The sequence below is a fragment of the Chelon labrosus genome (genome assembly GCF_963514085.1).
Source record: "Chelon labrosus genome assembly, chromosome: 5".
Classification (NCBI taxonomy): Eukaryota; Metazoa; Chordata; class Actinopteri; order Mugiliformes; family Mugilidae; genus Chelon; species Chelon labrosus.
The window spans coordinates 26,504,565-26,524,794 of NC_140341.1; the positions used below are offsets into that span (position 1 = coordinate 26,504,565).

Below are 20,230 nucleotides of genomic sequence, written 5' to 3' on the forward strand. Positions count from 1 at the left end.
GATCATAACCAGCTGCTGGTGACGGGGAGAGAGAAAGAAAGAGAGAGAGGGAAAGAGAGAGAGAGAGAGAGAGAGAGAGAAACATCAACTCGCTGCGACTCTGAACGCACCGCACATACAAAGTAAACGGGAGGACCGCTGCTCGTTTCACCCGTGGATTTATTACACAACTGCCTTCCTCTCCAAATCTTGCCCGTGGGATACTCTGGCTACATCCTCTCAGTTCTACCAATATTATTGTCTCCTTTTGTATCACCCCCTTTTTATTTCTTTCCCATCTTTTCTCCCTTCTCCTCATCCTTGAGCATCCTCTCCTGCTCGCAAGTCTTCTCGCTTGCCTCGCTAACTTTTTTCACCCGACTCCATCCCACACAACCTCCTCCATCGCTCACCAACCTCCCTCCCGGCAGTTTCACCCCCCTCCGAATTCCCTTTTTATTGCAGCGGCACTGCCTTGGATCGGGCGGAACCCATTTGGTTAGTCCACACGGGGCACTGCTACATGGGGCGCACGGTCTCGCTCGGAAAATGGTCTGCTGTCGGTCTCTAGGCACCCCGCTGAACCTGTCGGGATTGGAGTTGTCGGTGCGCATCTGCGTCTCTTTCCCACCTCGCCAGTGCGGCCGGGGCCAGTGAGAGATGGGTCTGTCCGCGGCGGCGCAGGCACCGTTCGAGGAGCCCCGACGGCTGCGCCAGTGGAGCGGGACAGCGGGAGGCTGGCTCAGGATCACCCTCGTCTCGTTTCTCGCCACTTTACCTGTGGAGCAGCTGCGCGCCTTCCCTTCCTCCCTCAGCGACTGCCAGACGCCGACCGGCTGGAACTGCTCTGGTGAGAGTCATTCCTCTAAGGCAGAGTTGCAGCCTCGCTCCAGGCTCTCTCTCTCCCTCTCCCTCTACCTCTCTCTCATTATATGTCTTGGCTTATATAATTGCGCATCCACTGTCCAAGTTAAGCCCATGTAAGACAAGCAGACCGTCAGGACTAAAAGCAGCGTGACCGAATCAAAGTTTAGAAAAGCTCGTTCTTCTTATTGTGGCTGTGTGAGTGTGCCCCTGTAGCCATGCCTGGGTTTGTTGCTGGTGCTGTGGAGCACTCAGACTGCCCACAGTCTACAGAAGACTGCAAAGCCCCGTGATGCAGAGTTTTTTGGGGGGATTCGCTTGATGTGTATTCCGCCTGGTCGTTGAGTTGGTCTCGGAGCGTGACAGCAAAGCATGCATCGCAGATCATGTCACCTGGCAGGCGAGGGGTCGATCCGAGACAAAGTGGAAACGGTAACATTGAGGATCATTTTAACAGGAACCCCAGCGAGGAGGGGTGACAGTCACCAGAATAGCGCGAAGTGCGCCACAATAACATCAACAGTGTTAGTTGGAGGCAGCGGAGAGTTCAGTGAAAATGAGCCTACTTCGTGTTGTTTCTGTGAAACTTGAAGGTTAAAGGTTCAGCTCGCTTGGTGGATATTTAATGAGCTGGTTTTATACAGCCCAGGTTTAGTAAGAACTTTAATCCTTCTAAATCAATACATTTTAGTAACAACTGACAGCAGAAATGTGCTTCATTTGCGCAGTTGGTATGCAAACTGTATCATCAAGTGTTAATTTAAAAAAACAACAACAACAACAACAACAACAACAACAAACGCTGTCGTATTTTTAATTTTATTTTTTTATAGACCACTGAGCTGTGGACTTGTTTTCTCTCCTCGGTGCCCCGAAACGATAAAAGGAGCGAACCGGGCTGCAGAGCAGAGCAGCGCCTCGCCTCCCTTTGTAAATCAGCCGACTGTGCCGCCATATATTTCCCCTGTCGCCTGTCCAAGTCTGAACCCTTAAAATAGCTCCAAGCCGATTCCACACACACTCACGGGCAGTAGGAGTATTGATATTATAGCTCACAACAGCCAGACATCAATATGGAGTCATGACTGCCGTTTGCAGCCTGAACAAGGAGCATCACTACACTGGAATGATGTCTTGATGAAAAGAAAGAGGGAAAGATCCCCATGATAGAGACTTCTAAATACCACACAGGTAGCTGAGAGGATATCCAAAAAAAACAACAACATACATCTCATCATACATTTACATTTGACACATTTTTATTTCAATATTTCTTTATATATATATATATATATATATATATATATATACATATATATAAATTAGATTATTTCAAGTCAGGCTTAAAAATATTAGAAATATATTTTATTATTGTTACATTTGTAAGATTGTTATCATCATTCTAAACATTGAGTCATTTATATTTTCATTTATTTTAAATGTCTTTTCAGTCACATTACTTTTCCATGGTGATCTGTTGGATAGTTATCTTTTTCTTTTTACATCAACAGTCAGCGTTTACAATTATTCTTCCCGAAATCTGCAGAAAATTCCCATAGCATCAATGATTGAGCTCATCTTATTTAGCCTGCTGCTGATCTTTATTCCGATTCAACCTCACATATCTCCATACCACACGATGCATCGTACTGTAGTGGATGATTGTCTTTGTGCTTCCGTCGATGGCGGCGATGATTTGCGTGTAATGAGCGATAATGGTACACATCCTGTCCAAGCACACACTTCTCCCCATTTCCTGACACTCTCGTGTACGGCTTTCGGCGGAGGCTTTTATCCAGCACGCCTTCAGGAGACTTTAAGTGCATACGCTGAGGAGAATGCACACAGAAGCCCATGCACCCAGGATCAGTTAGAATTAAAATAGCACAACAAGTGACATGCAGTCACACCATCAGATAATAGCAATAAACTCAGATGAAAAATAAACAGACGGTCCTCGTTTATGCTAATGTGTGACAGCTCTGAGTTCGGGGAGGAATTCAGTGTGCTTTCAGTCCTAAGACACATTATAGTGTCAAGAAAATTAGGCACCATTTCCATGGACTAAAGAGAAGTTAAATAAAGACCATCATTTGTTTTCACCAAAGATTGTCATTCTGTTTGGTTAGCTTGAAGAACTGCCAGAAAAGACTTGACTTTGGCAGAGGGAACAGAGGATCACAGAAAGATCTTCAAACCAAGTGAATCTTTGTTCTGCTGTGTGTCTCTGGGTAATGTGGAAAGTTGGACGAGTCGGATTTTGTGACATATATATCTGTACATATGAGTCAAGTAACAGTAAAGAACACTCTCCCCACTACTCAGCATGCTGTAAGTAACAAATCAGTGCTATCTGGGTGATTGTTTAAAGGGTGTGGGAAGCTGTAATCAACACGTATGTGACAAGACTTTAAAATAATGACTGAACTGTGAAACATTTCTCTCGCCTGCCATTGAAGGAGTAATCCTGTAGAAGAGTGTTATTTTGTAAAGTCTTGCATCTGTAATGATTTTCGAATGATAATAATAACAAGCAATTAGTTAATAAAATAGATGATTAAATGACAAAGTACGTCAATATGCAAAGTTGAATAAGTATACAAGAAAATTAAAACGGAAATAAAAAATAATAAATCAATGCATTTTTACTTGATTTATTAGTTTATGATTATGGCAGTTATGGCAGATACTCTGCTAACATGAGGGGTTAACAGATCGAAATTAATATCGAAGATGCTTAATGTTTAGAATTTCAAATTTAGTCTAGATTGTAACCTTAGCTAGCATGCTACTGTTGACAGAGACTAAAACTAACAGTCTAAATCTCACTTTCACCGCACAAATTCAAAATCGGTCACGATTCTGAAACTGCTTTAGTCTGTGCCCGTCTTAAAACATAAAACGCTGTATTCTTCCACATGCTCAGCATTGCCACGACTGGCAAACATCTGTCTAAAAGTTGTGCTGGAAATGTCATTTGTGCAGTTGTTACTGTCACACCGGACTTTTATAAATGTTTGAATTTAGAATTTGGATTCTGAATAAAGTTGCATGAACAAAGACATGCAAAGACTGAGGAGTCTGATTCCTTACTGAAACAACTGTATGTCCACTATCTGCTTTCCTTTAGGTCTGTTTTTGCCCTGAAGCAAATATATAGGTTTTTGTAAGCCAACCGTTTCACTGTTATTACCCATCAGTTACTAGCTATGCCTGTCATGGTTTATCAAACATTTACTGCTGTAAACAGCTGCCTAGTAGTAGAACAATGCACGTGTAACTAGTCAACCAAAACAATGAGCTAAAAGATGCTAAAATGCTCCCTGCTGCTGAGTGGAGCTGTAGAATCACGTGACACCATTTACATTCTCATAGTTATGTGAGGTATAGTATGTATAAAATATGGACTACTGCAGCGGAATCCGTCTCTATAATGCAGATGTTGATGTCTCTTTATAGTGCTAATTTTCCTGCATGATGTGAGTCAGCCGAAAATACAGCACCGTTCACTGTGTTTGTGTGTAATTATCAAACCGTCTGTCAAATCTTTTGACATGGATTACTTAAATAAATGAGCAAGTCTGGGATAGCTTAAGTAGATGCATTTGATTTGCGGACTTTTGCCAGCAGTCAGATAGCATCTTTTAGACATTTATATTAAAAACAAGAGGTCATTTATCTCTTGCTGATGGCCGGTCAGCCCAGTTCATCTTTATCACATATTGCAGGATTGTACTGCATGAGTGTTTTGCCACAGATTAACACTCCAGCGATAAACACCTTACATTTCCCGCATGGAGACGTGAAGAAGTCACAATCCATTCTTCAGTGAATTCCCCTCCTATTGTTAGCTCGGAAAGTTCATGCGACGCTTTGATAGTTGGAGTGACGGGGGGATATGCAAATCCTGCAGTAAATCCCATCAAGTGGAGTGAATTACCAGTAGTCTGGAGAGAATTGGCCATCTGCTTCCAAGATTTGTCAACGCAGCGGTCAAAAGCACTTTTCTTGCATGCAGGTCTGCACCTCTGACAGTAAACAGTAATGGAAAATGAATTAGAGGACAAGGCGGCGCTGGCTCGGTCTAATCAGAAAGGGATCTAAAGTTACTAATTGGCAATTGCCTGCATTAAGGGAGTTTTATAAAGTTGTTTGACTAAAAAGGTTTTATTTTCCCATGTGGAAACAAAAAACACAACCTTGAAGACTTGTTGTAATTAAAGCAGCCCGGTCTTGTGATAAGTTGGGTGTTTTTAATGCTAAGAGTGCATAGAGTGTGAACTTTGAAAACCTGTTGCAAAGTGTACATAAACCAGGCCCCCAGCATGAGGTCAAGAGAGGATGTCTCACCACTGTGGTTGTTCAGGGGTTCATGATTAATTTAGTCTGCTTAATTATTGATCAGCACAATGCTTAAAACAGGGGGGGGGGAGGACTCCTTGTTCTTCTTAGTGTAGCGAAATTCCAGGTAGATAGGAGGAGATGCATTTGGCTGACAAGCTCTCTCTTTTAGACAAGTAAGTGCTTCACTTGCCATCTTAATCGTTAGCATATAAACATTACCTTTCAATATTTGATGTTTGCCAGCTTGTTTTCGTTAATTATTCAGCTCACTGTAATCTCCTCCTGCGATGGCGAGGCAGGGGCAGGAAGTATACGTTTCCCTGGCCCCTGACACAGTGCAAACCGAACCTGTATCAACCAGCGCCCATTAACATTTGGTGGCAGACGGCACGTGAGAGGGACGTGAAACAAACAAGCGCGCCACGTCAAGGTTGGACAGTGAACAATGACGTTTCAAATCATTTTCAATCAGGAATTTCGTATTTAACATTAGAGATTTCTTTATTAAATGTTATCATTGTAAGACAAGTGCACTGTTGCAGATGAAGTTGGAATCATTTTTTTCTTCAGACACATTCCTCTTTTTATTTCTATTTATACAAATCACATTGTCGCAATCGTTTTCTGAGAAGAGGTAGAAAAATATTTTATTTCCACTCAATGGGCAACAGTGTCTATTATTTCCTTCCTCTAACACAGTGCTATTTGGGATCTGTTACCGTTGCCTATCTTATAATTAGGTTTTGTAATATTGTGATCTCACAAAGTATGAAAGGGCTTTTTGAAGGTTTAATCTGAGACTTATTGAGTTTAACCCTTAGTTTTTGTTATGATTTGAAAAGGTGACTTTCCTTTTTTTATTTTAGTGCACTGTATGGTAAGAGGTGTCCACATGTTAATAAAGCCACCATATTGTTGTAAATATACAGTTATGAGTCATCAGAGAATGGACATGGACCTTCTGAGGGTGTCCTGTGGTATTTGGAAATGTTGTTAGTGGGTTCTATGGGTTGAGGGGCCTCTGTGGATCATCCCACAGATACTTGATCAGTTTGGGATCTAGTGAATTTGGAGGCCAGGTCAACACCTTGTGCTGTTCTTCATGTTTTTTCAGTTGTTCCTAAACTGTTTTTGTGTGGGGATGCTGGGGATGGCCGCTGCCATCAAGGAGTGTCGTTGCTATGGGGTGGGGGTGCCTGGTCTGGTCTAGGTGGGTGCTACATGTCTAAGTACCATCCACATGAATGCCAGGTCCAAATGTTTCCCAGTAGAACATTGGATTTGTCACAAGATGATCAATGTTATTCCCTTCTCCTGTCAGTGGTTTTAATGTTATGCCTGATCAGTGTATTTTACTGGTTGTTTGTTATTGTTGTTTGTCTGTCTTGATCACCATGACGTGTGCTGCTGCCTTTCTTGGCCAGGTCACCCTTGGGAAAGAGGTCTTGATCTCAATTGGTTTTTATCTGGTTAAATAAAGGTTATAATAATAATAAAAAAAATGTATTTAGTACCACTGCAAAATGATTGCGCTGGTTCAGGCTTCACAGATTCCAGCTGGTCATGACACAGTTTTCTTCAGAGGAAGAGAAACAGTGCTGGCTTTCATACCCTGCTGCTGCTGCAAAAAAAAATCTCATTCATCTTTCTTTTTTTCTTTGTCTGACCACGAGACAACATACTGTAGCTAGTGATCTGATCCTTTCACATTATTACTCTCTTTGTAAGAGTAGTAGTAGTATCACTGTCTGACACGTGATAGCAAACCTTGCAACTCTGTCATGTAACACATGAAAGCCTGTAAAGTAACTAATGTATTAGATACCCTAAACTACAAGTGTTCTTCAGCTTAGCTAAAAGACAGAAAATACTGGTTATTCAAGACACCTTCCTCGCTCTGCTGGTTCTCCCCGCACTAAAACCCAAGTGTCTTGCTGCTGGCCATTATTTTTCTGGTAGACATTCTCTGTTCCCTGTCCTTTGACACCTTTATGGCTCATTATTTCATGATTTTTGGACTGTGGATATAGTCATGTCTAAACTTCACAGGGTCAAACCTGGCATTGGATTTTCCATTTGTGTTTGGACCTGACTTGGTGTGGTGTTATTGTAATCCCTAGGAACAGCACAGCACAGGGCTGGCCTGTGTTGGGGTTTTGACATAATGGCATAATGGCCACGTTACTGTAAAAGCATTTTGTCCCATGCAGAATCATTAGTAAAGGAGCAGCTGTAAAACAGTGAATGCATTCTCACATTGCTTTACAAAGCACGCACTCTTCACACCACCAGTCGATTCATTTGAATCATTAACATTTTGACCACTGAGAAAAGTATGATCATTGTGAGCAGAACATTTGAGTACTTCATGGAGGATGAATGATTGAGGCACTATTTTGTTTCCAATATCAATTATTTTTTCTCTCTTTTGTTTGGACATTACATTGTACACGGAACTTTCTTTTTTTCTAAAATACAGTCTCACACAAGTTGAAATCAAGCTTTAAATCAAGTTTTAGTGGTAATGCATATCACAGGAATGCTATTCTGACATGATTTAAACATTTTGGAGTTCTAAGCCCATGTGCTGGAACGTGAGGCTGATGTCTTCCAAACATATGCAGACAGCTTTTTAAATTCAAAACAGCTGTCACCGCTACTGCAGCGATGGACAAAATAGTTTCACGGTGCAAAGACATACAGCATGATGAACATTAACTTGTATTCGTGCCAGGACAGTCGTACATTGTTAATTACTGCGTGAGCAAAGACACAAGTATGAAAAGCTATTCCTGTGGTTGCGCCGATGCTTTAAACGTCACTTGTAGGCAATCAGTGTCAGAAGGCTAATTGAGATTTGTGCTTTCTTTAACGTCTAAACTTGATGGCCCTGATGTGTCTGAAAAGTGATCATCATGGGACATCTGTTCTGTTATGTTTCATGCTTGTTTCATTCAGAGCTTCAGAGGTTTACATCCATAACAAATGCCAATATCCAGCTTGCATCCTTGTAAACAGTTCACAGAAGAAAATCTTCTTTGAGATTCCAGTGGAGACAAAGCGTGTTCATCTGTAAGTCTTGATTGCGCTGTCGTTCATGAGGCGATAAGAATGTCTCACACACTAATGAATCCCTGCAAAGTTATTGTTTGTAAGTGATACATGTATTCCCCTTGCTTCCTGGCTCCTGAATATGCCTTTGCTGCACATCTGTTCCCCGATAAAGAAGACAGTTTAATTGCACGTGAAAGAGTCACATTTTCCTTTTTCTTTCATTTGGAAACAGTTAGTGATGGGAAGTCAGACTCTTTTCAAAGATTCAACTTTTTTGGCTAGGCTCCCTTAGAAGTGCCAACTCTTTTGGCTCCCAAATGGCTCTTCATTTAGTTTCACCCGGAGCCATCTATTTTATCATAATTTAGCGATTATCATTAGTTTGTGTGTTGGTAAGCAATTTTTAATTTGGCCTTATTTTTATGCTTTTTTTTTGGTTCCAAAGAAATATTTAAAACCCCCTTCCCTTTTTAACACAGTGGCACGATCCTAATCTGTCCTCCCCTGTGATTGGCCACATGGGGTGCCCATCATAATAAAGTCCCGTCCCTGCCTGCCTGGTTTGGCAGGAGCCACTGAAGCTTCAGCTCTTCCCACCAGGAATCGGCTCTTCTCGTTCGCTACAAAGAATCGGCTCGTTCGCGAACAACACATCACTAGAAACAGTTGCTTCTCAAGTTATTTATTTAAATATACATGTATTTATTTATTTACATAGTCTGCTGCACAGGGAACCTTCAAAACATGCTAAAATATCAAACTGTGAAATTAGTAGCCTGGGAATTTTTCCATCCTACAAAAATTCTACCAGCTGGCCTGAAAAGGATGTGATATTCTCCAGTCGTTTGTATACACATAGCCAGTAGTGTGATTGTCATCATAACAATTCATCTCTCCACCAAGCATCACCAGCATGCCAGTTGCCAGGGTGCCAATTTTTTTTATTTATTTTTTTTTTTTTTTTGTCTCCTGGCTGCCTTTTATGGTCTTTATGGGCTAAGGGCTTTGTTCCATCCATGCACTCCGAGTGTTGAGATCTCTCATGTCACTCTCGTTGGCTGTCGATGATTGTGTATTTGCAAAGAAAGCTTACATTTTATGGTCATCCAGGATCTTGGAAAATAGCAGGTTCCCTTTGGCATGGGCTCCTCTTCCATGGGGTATCATTGTCTGATAGAATGCTCCTAGGAAGGAGGGCTTTTGGAAGTGGAAAGAGACGTAATTGGTTGTTACAGTTCGGCTGCAGAAGGTGTGACTAGAGAATAGCGTTGGAAAGTACCTGCCTCATATTTTGAACAGCAAAGGTGAGGATACTGAGAATTTGTTTACTTTTTTTTTGTGATAAAACTTCACAGTTGTAAAAAGCTTTCTATGCGGGTTCATGAAACTCAAAAAAATCTAAAAGTAGAGGAAGCAGTCATCATTCAAACAGCACATTTCACAATCACTGAAGTAGTTTGGTTGATGGATGTTATTTGCAACCATTTTTGTGGCAATAAGAGTGTAACATCCTGCAGAGGAGAATATGTCTTTAAGATTAGATTGTGCAAGATTTGATTAAGTTGATTGGAATGACCTGCAGTTTAATTCTTTTACTTCTATGAGGCCTTCCATCTGAGAGAAGAAGATGGGTTGAATTTAAACTCTTTGTCGCTAATAATAAGAACGCTCACAGGCAGTGTGTGCGTAAGTGTTGTATAACTGTGGCAACTGTCAGTAAGTTCAGTTTATAGTTACCTAATTTGAATAAGACACGTAAAAAATAAAAAATAAATAAATAATAAAATGCATTCATAGATTTCTACTACAATTTTCCTTAAGGCTGCAGCGGATGAACTGAGACAAATAAAGAAACAAAACCCACACTGTTCATCTCTGAACATCAAAGACGAGAATCTTTGATGTTCAAATTCCAATTTTACTATGCCCTCTGGACGTCTGCTCTGCTTGACTTACTGTATTGTCTTATTTAATGCTTCATTAAACATTTTATAAATGCTCTAACTAAAACGACCAAAGTCTGAAAGCTGCACAGAAGCCACAAATAAAGTGCGTCTCCTTGTTTTTTTTAAAGGGACAAGCTGTCGATGTGATGCCGTATTTTTTCACTCATTTACTTTCAGTGGTGTGTGTCCATTTGCTGAATCTTATTCTCACATTCCCTCTTTTTTGCTCTGTCAAGCTAAATCTTCATTTAGCTCCATAACTATCTATATTATTTAAACAATATCACTTATAGCCAGTTTAAACTGTGCAAGCGATATTATTGTGATCACATAAGGCAGTACATTGCACTGGAAGTGACATCAATTATTAATAGAAACATGGAAACAACAACAATATAGCAAAACTGAAAGGTTAAATACCAACAGCCTTAGCACCACTAAGCAGTCTGTCACTTGTGATGCACAGCAATTTTATGTTACATGCCAGACAATATATATATACAGATTCTGCCATATGTGTGATATGCTTTAGGCTTTAAGGCTGATGTTGCGTGAGTTTTTTTAGATGCACATTAATGTTGGATTTTTACATATGATACAACCTCATGTCAATATCAGCTTTGGGAAGCTATAACAAAAATGGGGAGTAGTCTGAACCTTTCCTGTTATCCTACTTCATTTTCACATTCTTTTTCATTAAACATGTTGGCTTTGGTTTGACTCCCAAATAGGCTCAGCAAAAACTATAAATGCTGCTGGAACTATTTTGCCTCTCATCAGTTAGGATCATAGCAGCCTGTGCAAATATCCTCAGTATGATACATTTCTGAAGTGTAATTTGAATTTATATCTGCAGCAAATCTGGGGGAAAAAAAAAAACCATCAGCTTTGCTTCTTTTACTTTGAAATAAATTAGATTATATTGTTGGGTAACAAAAAGGCTCTCCAATCTAAGTCATCATGCTTTTTGTTTCAATAATGAAATTTCTAGCTCTATGTCAGCTGTAATTTAGTCAAATGTAGACCTATGTGCTTTACAAAAAGCCTTTATGTACATGGGGTTGCTTTTTGTAAGCAATCAGTTCAGGTAGACTAATAGCCCTGAGCTCAGTCTACAGTCTCATGCCCATGTGATTCTCTGATTTGATTCAGGATGCTTTGTTGGAGTCATTTGAGATCCCTAACACAGCCTGAATCGGATCATATCCCAGGTTCGCCTCACCAGGACAACGCCCCGGGAGTCGGCCTCGTTGTGCATAAACAAATATTCAAGGGGAAGCACCAGAGAAAAAGTCAAGAGCATGATGAATACAGATGCTTCCATACAGGGCACGCCGTTGTGTGAATCATATGCTGTGGCCTCTACAGTCACCAGATGTCACTTCTATCAATCACATAGGAGGTTTAGGACCCACGTATCAGACAGCGCCATCCACCAGTTCGCGATCACCGCTATCATCAAAACACCAAACGAAAGAGGCAATCTTTTGTCCGTCCCTCCAGTGGAGTCTAGAGACTAATGTTTTTAACTGTATTTTATCAATGTGGCAGCTAAGGACAAAGGTTGCGCTAGCATTGTCTTTTTAAATTGCACACGATGTGATCAAGGAGGTCATCGTGCTGTGGGAGCCATGACTAATGGTGGACGCTCATTATGAACAGCCCTGAGTGGGGGCACAGGTTGGAGTAGCTTGGGGGCTGAACAGAGAAACACTTAGTCACTAATGTCTTTTGTTGGCTTTGGTCCTCCAGGTTTTGATGACCGGGACACAGACCTCTTCTTGTGTGACACCAACACGTGCAAGTTTGACGGGGAGTGCCTAAGAATTGGGAACATGGTGACATGCATTTGCGATTTCAAGGTAAGGCCTGTGATGTTTCTCTTATTATTATTTATTTTTATGTCAACTTTATGCTAGCTGCCTCCCTGATCAAAAGTTGTCCAGGCTTAGCTTAGCATCTATAGGAGTGGCAGACCTGTCAAACTTTGGATCTTTCTATATGTTCAAGAAGTTTACAAAGTGTAATGACATGACACTCACAGATAAAAATTAAAAATAAAACCTTGAAAACAGTGCCTTTATTTATTGGAGATCTTTGCCAGAGTATAATCAGTTCTCAGCGGAGTGATTCCAGACCAACTTTCCACCACGAAGAATTTATGGGTGGGAGCGTGGGTCTGGTTTCGAGGCTGTTAGTGACTGTCTGAACTTGCTCTCTATTTAGTATGTGATGCACTACAAGTGTCTAAGTACTCAGTGTGTCAATTTTTTCCATTATTTAGCACCCGAAGAGGTGTAAAGCGGAATAAAATGTGACTAAAAATCCCATAATGCAATGCATCACAATTCACACAGATGTCCAAGTAACTGTTGCACAACCGAACAGACTGTTATGGCTTATGGCATGGCCACATTGCGCTGCATAGTATAGAAATAGCAGCCATGGATGTTTAGTGAAGAGCTTTAGAACATATGATGATAGACCATACGCTGCAGCGTCTCCTGAAAACTGTGAAATGACGTCAAGCGCTCACACTTCAACTGACAGACAAGTGATAGACAAGATTATGGCGGATGGCGGAAACATCATCACACGGAATGAGTTAATGAAAACATGCGACTGGAAAAATGCGTCGAGCTGAAAGGAAGTATTGTTTGTGCGTGAAAGGATATTTTAAAGGGTTATATAAACATCTGGATCGAAATCCATCGTCAGGATTAGACATTATTGGTCCCAAGAGGAGGCGGTTGCATAGCTTGAACCTGGTTTATGTCTCCTTGTGTAACCCCATGTCACTACCCTGGATCACTGCCTGCTCCGCATTCATAAACAAGACTACCACTGATGAGGCCAAAGACCGAAAGGCCCTCGTTAATGGCATAAATCTGGGAAATTAGGCTGTTCTTGATAATGACTCATACTTAACTTTACGACCAGACCTATAATAAAAAAGGAGCAAGCCAGTCAGCCGAGTATTGATTTCGGTGTAACGTTTGCGAGCTTTGCCGATGATTATGCCGTGCAGAGCTCTAGATAAATGAGGCCACCGAGATCTGAAGACGTGGCGCTTGTACTCATCTGTCGCTCTTATCAGGACGTCATCAGCGTAAGCAGCCACTAGGTATGCTGACACTCGATTGGTCTTCAGCTTTTATCTCAATTTTGTACTTCCCTGGGAGCAAACGTTAACAGAGGCCTGTAGATAAATGACATTACAGCTCCATTCCTCTTGAGGAGATCCCACACTGATACCGCCGTCGCTGAGCACTGAGGCGCTCTCTTTGCGCTCAGGAAAGAGCAGGTCACACCACAATTTCTGGCTTAATACCACGAGTCGGCCGTCAACTTGGCTATGCATCTTCTGTTTGTCTGTGTGGAAGGTTCCCGATGTCACTGTCTCCATTTCATCAGTCAACGTAAACATGACCTTCCCAGCATAGCAACTGTTGCCATGCCCTGAAATAATCAGTCACTCCCAATCAGCGTCAAATACAAAGGTCCAAGATTTTTCTCTTGCTGGCGGTCCACTCAGGACTGTCAGAGGAGACGTGGAAGTAGCATGAATTCTCATCTCGGATGGATTTCCTTTGTTCTAACAGAATCCATGGACGTGCGCACGCGTTCTCACACAAGAACACCCGAGGAAGAGACATGCAAGGGGCTCTGTGAAGAGGAAGTGAGTTTGATGTGGTGGAATCAATGGACACTATTCATTGCCAAGATGCATTAGATTCGCCTCACACTGACTCTTGAAAGAAGCAAGACTTTCTCTCGGTGACCGGAGTTAAACTGCTACAAAGAAAACAGGCGCTCTTGTACCTGGGAACGAGTTGCTAACGCGATACCCCGACTAATCTCGCGACATTTCCTCGTAATTCATCTCACAATAGCTGCCGGGAAAAGCTATTGTTGCCCGTTTCTTTTTTTTTTTTTTTCCTTTAATGTCAGGTCACAGCGCTGGCTCCCAAAGTGGTCGTGTAGTTTAAAAATATGTGTGCTCATGGCGCTGTGAAACACTACGCAACTGAAACCGACCGCCAAATGATAAATGGCACATTTCATTGCTCTGTAATGGCGCTTCGTTATATATTGTTAAAGCTGGGTTTGAATGGCTCATAACTACACAGAAATAATACATCGTCTCTGTTTAACCACTGTCTTGTGCACATGGTTTGGTACAGAAGACATGATTTGTGTAGTTTGATGTTTAAATACAGGACTGACAAGAAAGTATTCTATTACTGAGATGCATTTCGGTGGATTTGAATGTATTTTTTATTCATTTTTGAGTCAAGCATTTAATCTGTGATATTTTTTTGGAAGAAGTATGGGTAATCTTATCTAACCTTTAAATACATGTTGGCACGCTATCTTGTCTGTTTTTGCGGTTTGTAAAAGCAGTTTGTTTCGCATTGTTCAATTTTCATTGGATGCATTTAATCTAGAACTGGCAGCGCTGGCTGCAGTATATATCGCTGGCAGTGGAATAATGCAAACTAGTGCAACAGGTCAAGTATTTAATTCAATTAGTGCAGAGGAGATGGAGGGTTTTGTGTGGAAGAGGGTGGTGTTTCATCTGTCAGGAACATAATTGTCATGATCGGTGTAGGTTGTGAACAGCAATAATTACATAATGAATCAGTCCTTTACACTGTGATTGATTAAATGTGTGTTTTGCATCAAAGTCATCTACTGCAGTGGTTTAGTTCTCATTTAATTGGCAGAGATCATTTCAAAACTCACACGAAATGCACATTATTATAATTATTTATTGAACTTTTCTTTATTCGTGTGAGTGACTTAATTTAATCAAGCGTTATAAATTTGCCAATAGTAAAAAAGAATTAATGGCAAAAATTTGAGGGAAATGCACTTAGAAAATCAATAATAACTAAAGTTTGGGATATAATGTGTGCAGGCTCTTCTTTTGAAGATTCACTTGACAGAAAGGACTCTATAGAGGAATTATTTTGCAAAGGCATTCTAGTCTCATAGGGAAGAGAGCTGGAATGCACTCTGAGTAGAGGCAGAAAGTCTGTTTACAAGTTACAGTGCGGCAGCGGGCTGTGAATGGAGTATCTGTAAAAGCATCCGAGGTTTGAGGCGACTCCTGCAGAAAATTTTGCAAATGAATGGGAGACAGATGTTAACACAGCGGATGTAAGTAATGTGATGGGTCATTTATGTGAGGATTACTAACAGCTCAACGCTTCTGACTCTGAGCCAAGAGTCAAAAAGAGCTTCTAGTGTTCCAGGTAGGTCAGACTTGGTACAAGTGCACGAGAAAAGTAGCTGGCTGAATGGTTCTTAGGCAAATGATGTGATGTTGCTTGAGCCCTGTTTCTGCACAGACTACGGGCTCACGGAGAGGAGTGGCATTTTCTGGGGATAGTTCAGTTCAGAACACTGTATTGAATAATGGGTCATATGAAATTGAAAGTTAGTGTTTTAACCTAAGAATTATAATTGTCCAGAAGCCTATACTTGCATGGCATCTTATGTTTGTGGCTGATGACTAGTTGGATTGGTGACTGACTGATGGTTGACCAGAAATACTGCATGTGTGCCCAACTGCCCCTTTAAGTTCTATCATTCTATAAATCGATCTTAAACAACAGGCAGGAAGCGTTTGGACCGCAGCCACATTCAAAGTGTGTTACAGAAAATATCCACCATAATGTGAGAGTACAGGGGTGTTTATGTGCTTGGTTACATTTAAATAAAAAGGCAATCGAATCAGCATAACAGACAATTTTATGTCTCTCCCTTCTGGCTGTTTCGGAAATGCAGCGGCTCTAAACATTTCCCTTAATGCTGCTGCGAATAGTCACCGTACAGTCTGTGTGTGTGTTCCTAAATAAATGGACGTTGCAGTCACAAAATTTTTTTTTTTTTTAAATCGATTGCTGAAGTTTAACTCGCCGGATATTACTTGAGCTCAACATAGATGCAGCGCCGGCTGTCCAAATGTTCATACTGGCACATTAAACAGAAATGCGAGATGAGAATCCTGTTTAATTGGGCTCAAAACATGGGCAGCTGCACATTGGAGCCTGTCTACATCCAGAGTATGATGGCACTGTTTTGTTAACGCAGACACAACTAATTATGCATTTACACAAATCCTACCCTCTCAATATGGCCCATATACCGGATATAACTAGTTCAGCTAAATCTGTTAATTTAAGAATTTTACTTTAAAGGGGAACTACTGTTTCTTACAACCTGGACCTTATTTCGTTTACTCATCCATATAACTTTGGTGTAATTCGTATTCCTTTGGGAGATATTTAGATCTGCGTATATCCATGTAGTGGGAGTGACTGGGGCACCGAAACGCAGCCTCTAAATAACGCATTATCTGCCGCGAAACTCGTTCATTTCACCAATATTTTGTTATCGTACGCTAGAGCCATTCCCCGTTGAGTCTGGAGTTAGCTGTTATCATCATCCAGAAGATATTATCCGGGGTTTGTAGGTCAATCTACAGACCCCGGATGATGTCTTCTGACCTGGATGATGTCGGCTATATTTTTCCAACTGTAGATAACAGCTAACTCCGGACTCAACAGGGAATAGCACTAGTGTACGATAACAAAATATTGGTGTAATTAATGAGTTTCACAGCAGATAATGCGTTATTTAGAGGCTGTGTTTCGGTGCCCCAGTCACTCCCACTACATGGGTATACGCTGATCTAATTATCTCCCGAAGGAATACGAATTACACAAAAGTCATATGGGTGAGTAAACGACCGTATTTTATGCCAGAAACAAGGTCCAGGTTCTAAAAAACAGTAGTTCCGCTTTATGATTATGTAATGGAATATATAATATATTGTTTAGGTTCTTAATCTTATAAAGTTTGAATATTTGATCATTGGCTAGATCTGTCATTTCTTGCCTGGATGCAAGACCAACTTTTTTTGTGTCCATTAGGGTCCATTGATAATGCTCTGATCAGTCCAGTCGTTTGGGTGGGCTTCATGCATTGATGGACAGAAGAGTAACAGCAATGTAGTCATACATAGTCACCTAGTCATTGACAAAGTCACCTGAGCGCCATGGAGTTTTATTTGTTCACAACAAAATGGCTCTCATTGGTTGTAGAATTATCCACTCGGGTGCAGAGTTTTTTTTTTTCTTCTTTGTATCTGTTGAAACGCGCCCCATAATGATATCCAAATGGCGTGTCACCAGACTCATATTCCAATAAGAATTCAGTCGGGCTACACCAGGCTATGCAATCAAGGGCATGTTAACTGTCCTCTAATGGATTATGATTGCAGTGCAGAAAGTAGATGCCTTTTAATTAAAACAAAAAAAATTGGAAAGATTATGTAATAAATTAGAATTACAGTAATATACTCTATATAGAGCTATATCCAATGCCAGATTATGCACATAATGTTTACTGGCAAAAATACTGCTATAGCTATTCATCGGCACGCAGACAATATGGTCTGACCTCCTCAGACACATACAACATCACACTGTACATTTACCCTGCAAAGCATATTTATTGACTTTATATAAAAGAATTTAGCATAATGTTGACAGCACATTTGGTCTCCAATATGCTCCCTGCTGCTTGTTGGATGTGGCCACTATTCGCTGTAATGCCTGACCTCAAATTGCTCTCCCACTTTTCACTCCCGGAAACTGTCTAATGTTTGGGTTGAGATGGCTGGACCGCCGAAGCTCGCAGCACTTCAAAGAGGGATGAGAGCTAATGTGGGTTCATACGATGCTGATGGGAGGGTGTGGAAGGGCAGCGCGTCCTTCATATTGCGCCGAACAAGAACCTGTGAAAACGTTTTTTTGATGCACACCTTTCAAACACGCACGCACGCGCGCGCGCACACACATACACGCGGCCACAAATGCCACTGTGCTCCTCAAAATGCAGAAGCTGACCCGTCCTCTCTTTAACTCTCCCTTTACTCTCACATCTTCACGTTCGCTCACATGGAATGTAGAATAATGAAATGCCTATGATTATACGGAGACACACATATTCACACAGGCCCAGGTGGTACTGACACAGGCTTCGGATTCAGACCCCATTCCATATATTTGCATTCATTTATCACGCTTTTATCTGGGGCCATGTGAACGGAGTGGGGCTGAGTTTTCCAGATGCAGGCCGCTATAAATGATCGCGCTCGGGCACTGTAACAGCAGGGACCTCGACAAAGACGATGATAATGACTAAGGTGACAGAACGTTAAATGCCAACCTGGTCTCAGTGCTAATGATCAGACTTTCTATGAAGCTGAATGCAGCCTGGTTCTCAGACTGTACATAATCAGTTTAGGGGAAACTGATAGCAGCCGGTAATGAGCTCTCAAATGATTAAGTCACAGCTAAAGACCAAACGTGATCAGATGCGTTCTGCTCTTTGAAAATACATTTTTGAAAACCTTAACCGTAAAATGAATTGATTGGGACTACAGATGTTTTTGTTCAAATGGAAGGGCGTCAGGGTAAATGTAAATATTAAAAAAGCAAGGTGCTTTTCTGGTGCATATGCATAAGTCATTGATCTACTTAGTAATATTCACATTTGATTGAACAAATAGCTAAATTGCAAACTCTCCTAGTTGACTTTTGTACACATATACATAGTTTATGTCTGCATTTAAACCATGCAACATGCATCAAACTCCAAAATGTGAATACATTGCATGCATTTGATCCATTCTTATTAGGCATAGTGATGATAATTAGAGTTAAAGTTGATTAACTTTAATCATTTTATGCTATTATATGCTGTGGAAAGCGTAATTTCCAATGGCGTATACTGATGAGCGCCTCCCCAGAAATATAACTATGCATTGGCTGTGACTGGTTCAAAATACATTTCCTTGTTCACGTGTCCCATGTTCAGCCCCCTCCTACAGACCATCTACCATGTTCCACATTTGTTAACATCAACTGTACATTAGCTGCTCAGTTTCACTCGTCATCATATGAAGTACGGAGTGAAACACAGCTAATTAATCCGTGGTGCTTTAAATGCTTTCACTGGCATAGGCTCAGCGTAGACTGCTAGAAAATGTATTGTATGCCAGTATGTGGAGCTTTTAGGATGGAATTACAGGTGTGTTAGCAGACCACCTGTAACAGCTGCACAACTTGCACACAACAAGCACTCTTCCCCTTGGGTAATAAAGGAAAAATCTGTGCCTGTCAGGCTCTGCTAACTGTGGCATTCCTATTGATGAACCCATGTGAAAGTTGTCCATGTTTATTGTCTAGGGACCGTTCCATTTCAGAAAGCATCTGAGGCTAATGCTAAAGTTAAACTAGCGCGCTGAAAAGAAGCATCGAGCAGCCGCTTGGCCGACACAGGCTGCTAATTACACAAGAACTGAGCTTTGATGAACTACATGAGCTGCACTCCCCTGCTTGAATTATAAGGACTTTTTGGCAGTGCCAGTAAATACTGAAGGATTTTTCTTGACTGTTAATGTTAGCGCGATTGTATTTGTGGACATCTGCTCTAGCTGAGCAGATGCTTTCAGCAGCTGGACTAAGGTTAACAAAATATAACAATGAACAATTCACTCCTATCATGTGTGGTCAATATATGCATAAGTACCCATATTCTTTGCATAATTTTAATGAATTTTAAGTTCTCCATTAACTGCTTCTGGTGGGCCAGGTCGATCAGCACATTAGATCAGAGGTTACAAAGTCCTGTTAGCCAGTTAGTTTTAAGTATGCAACATACATCAAACTCAAGAAGATTGAAGCAGTGTATGCATTTGTTACGCCCTTATTAGGTATTGCTCCGACACATTGTTAAGCATTCGTTCGTTTATTCATCTTCTGCAACTGCTTGTCCTGTGAGAGGTTGTGGGGGGACTGGCACCTATCCCAGCTGTCAACGGGCAAGAGGCAGGTTAATCAAATAAAAATATAATAACTAGATGTTAGGTTTAATCATAGACTGTATATAAATATGGAGCATGCATCCCCACTTCCTTGCACTGGCCGAACTGACGTTATTTTCCCGGGGATACGAACAGCACGTCT

General features: G+C 41.1%; 1 protein-coding gene across 1 annotated transcript in view; it reads left to right on the plus strand.

The window, feature by feature from the left end:
• Positions 1-639: 639 nt before the first annotated feature.
• The window catches only part of tmeff2a (transmembrane protein with EGF-like and two follistatin-like domains 2a), a gene marked incomplete at its 5' end in the record, with an annotated part of 112,462 nt that continues 92,871 nt past the window's right edge, over positions 640-20,230 (plus strand). Inside the window, 2 exons of the mRNA XM_084545054.1 lie at positions 640-829; positions 11,940-12,049. Of these exons, the coding sequence (XP_084401180.1) occupies positions 640-829; positions 11,940-12,049 (300 nt within the window). The remainder of the gene's footprint in view (positions 830-11,939; positions 12,050-20,230) is intronic.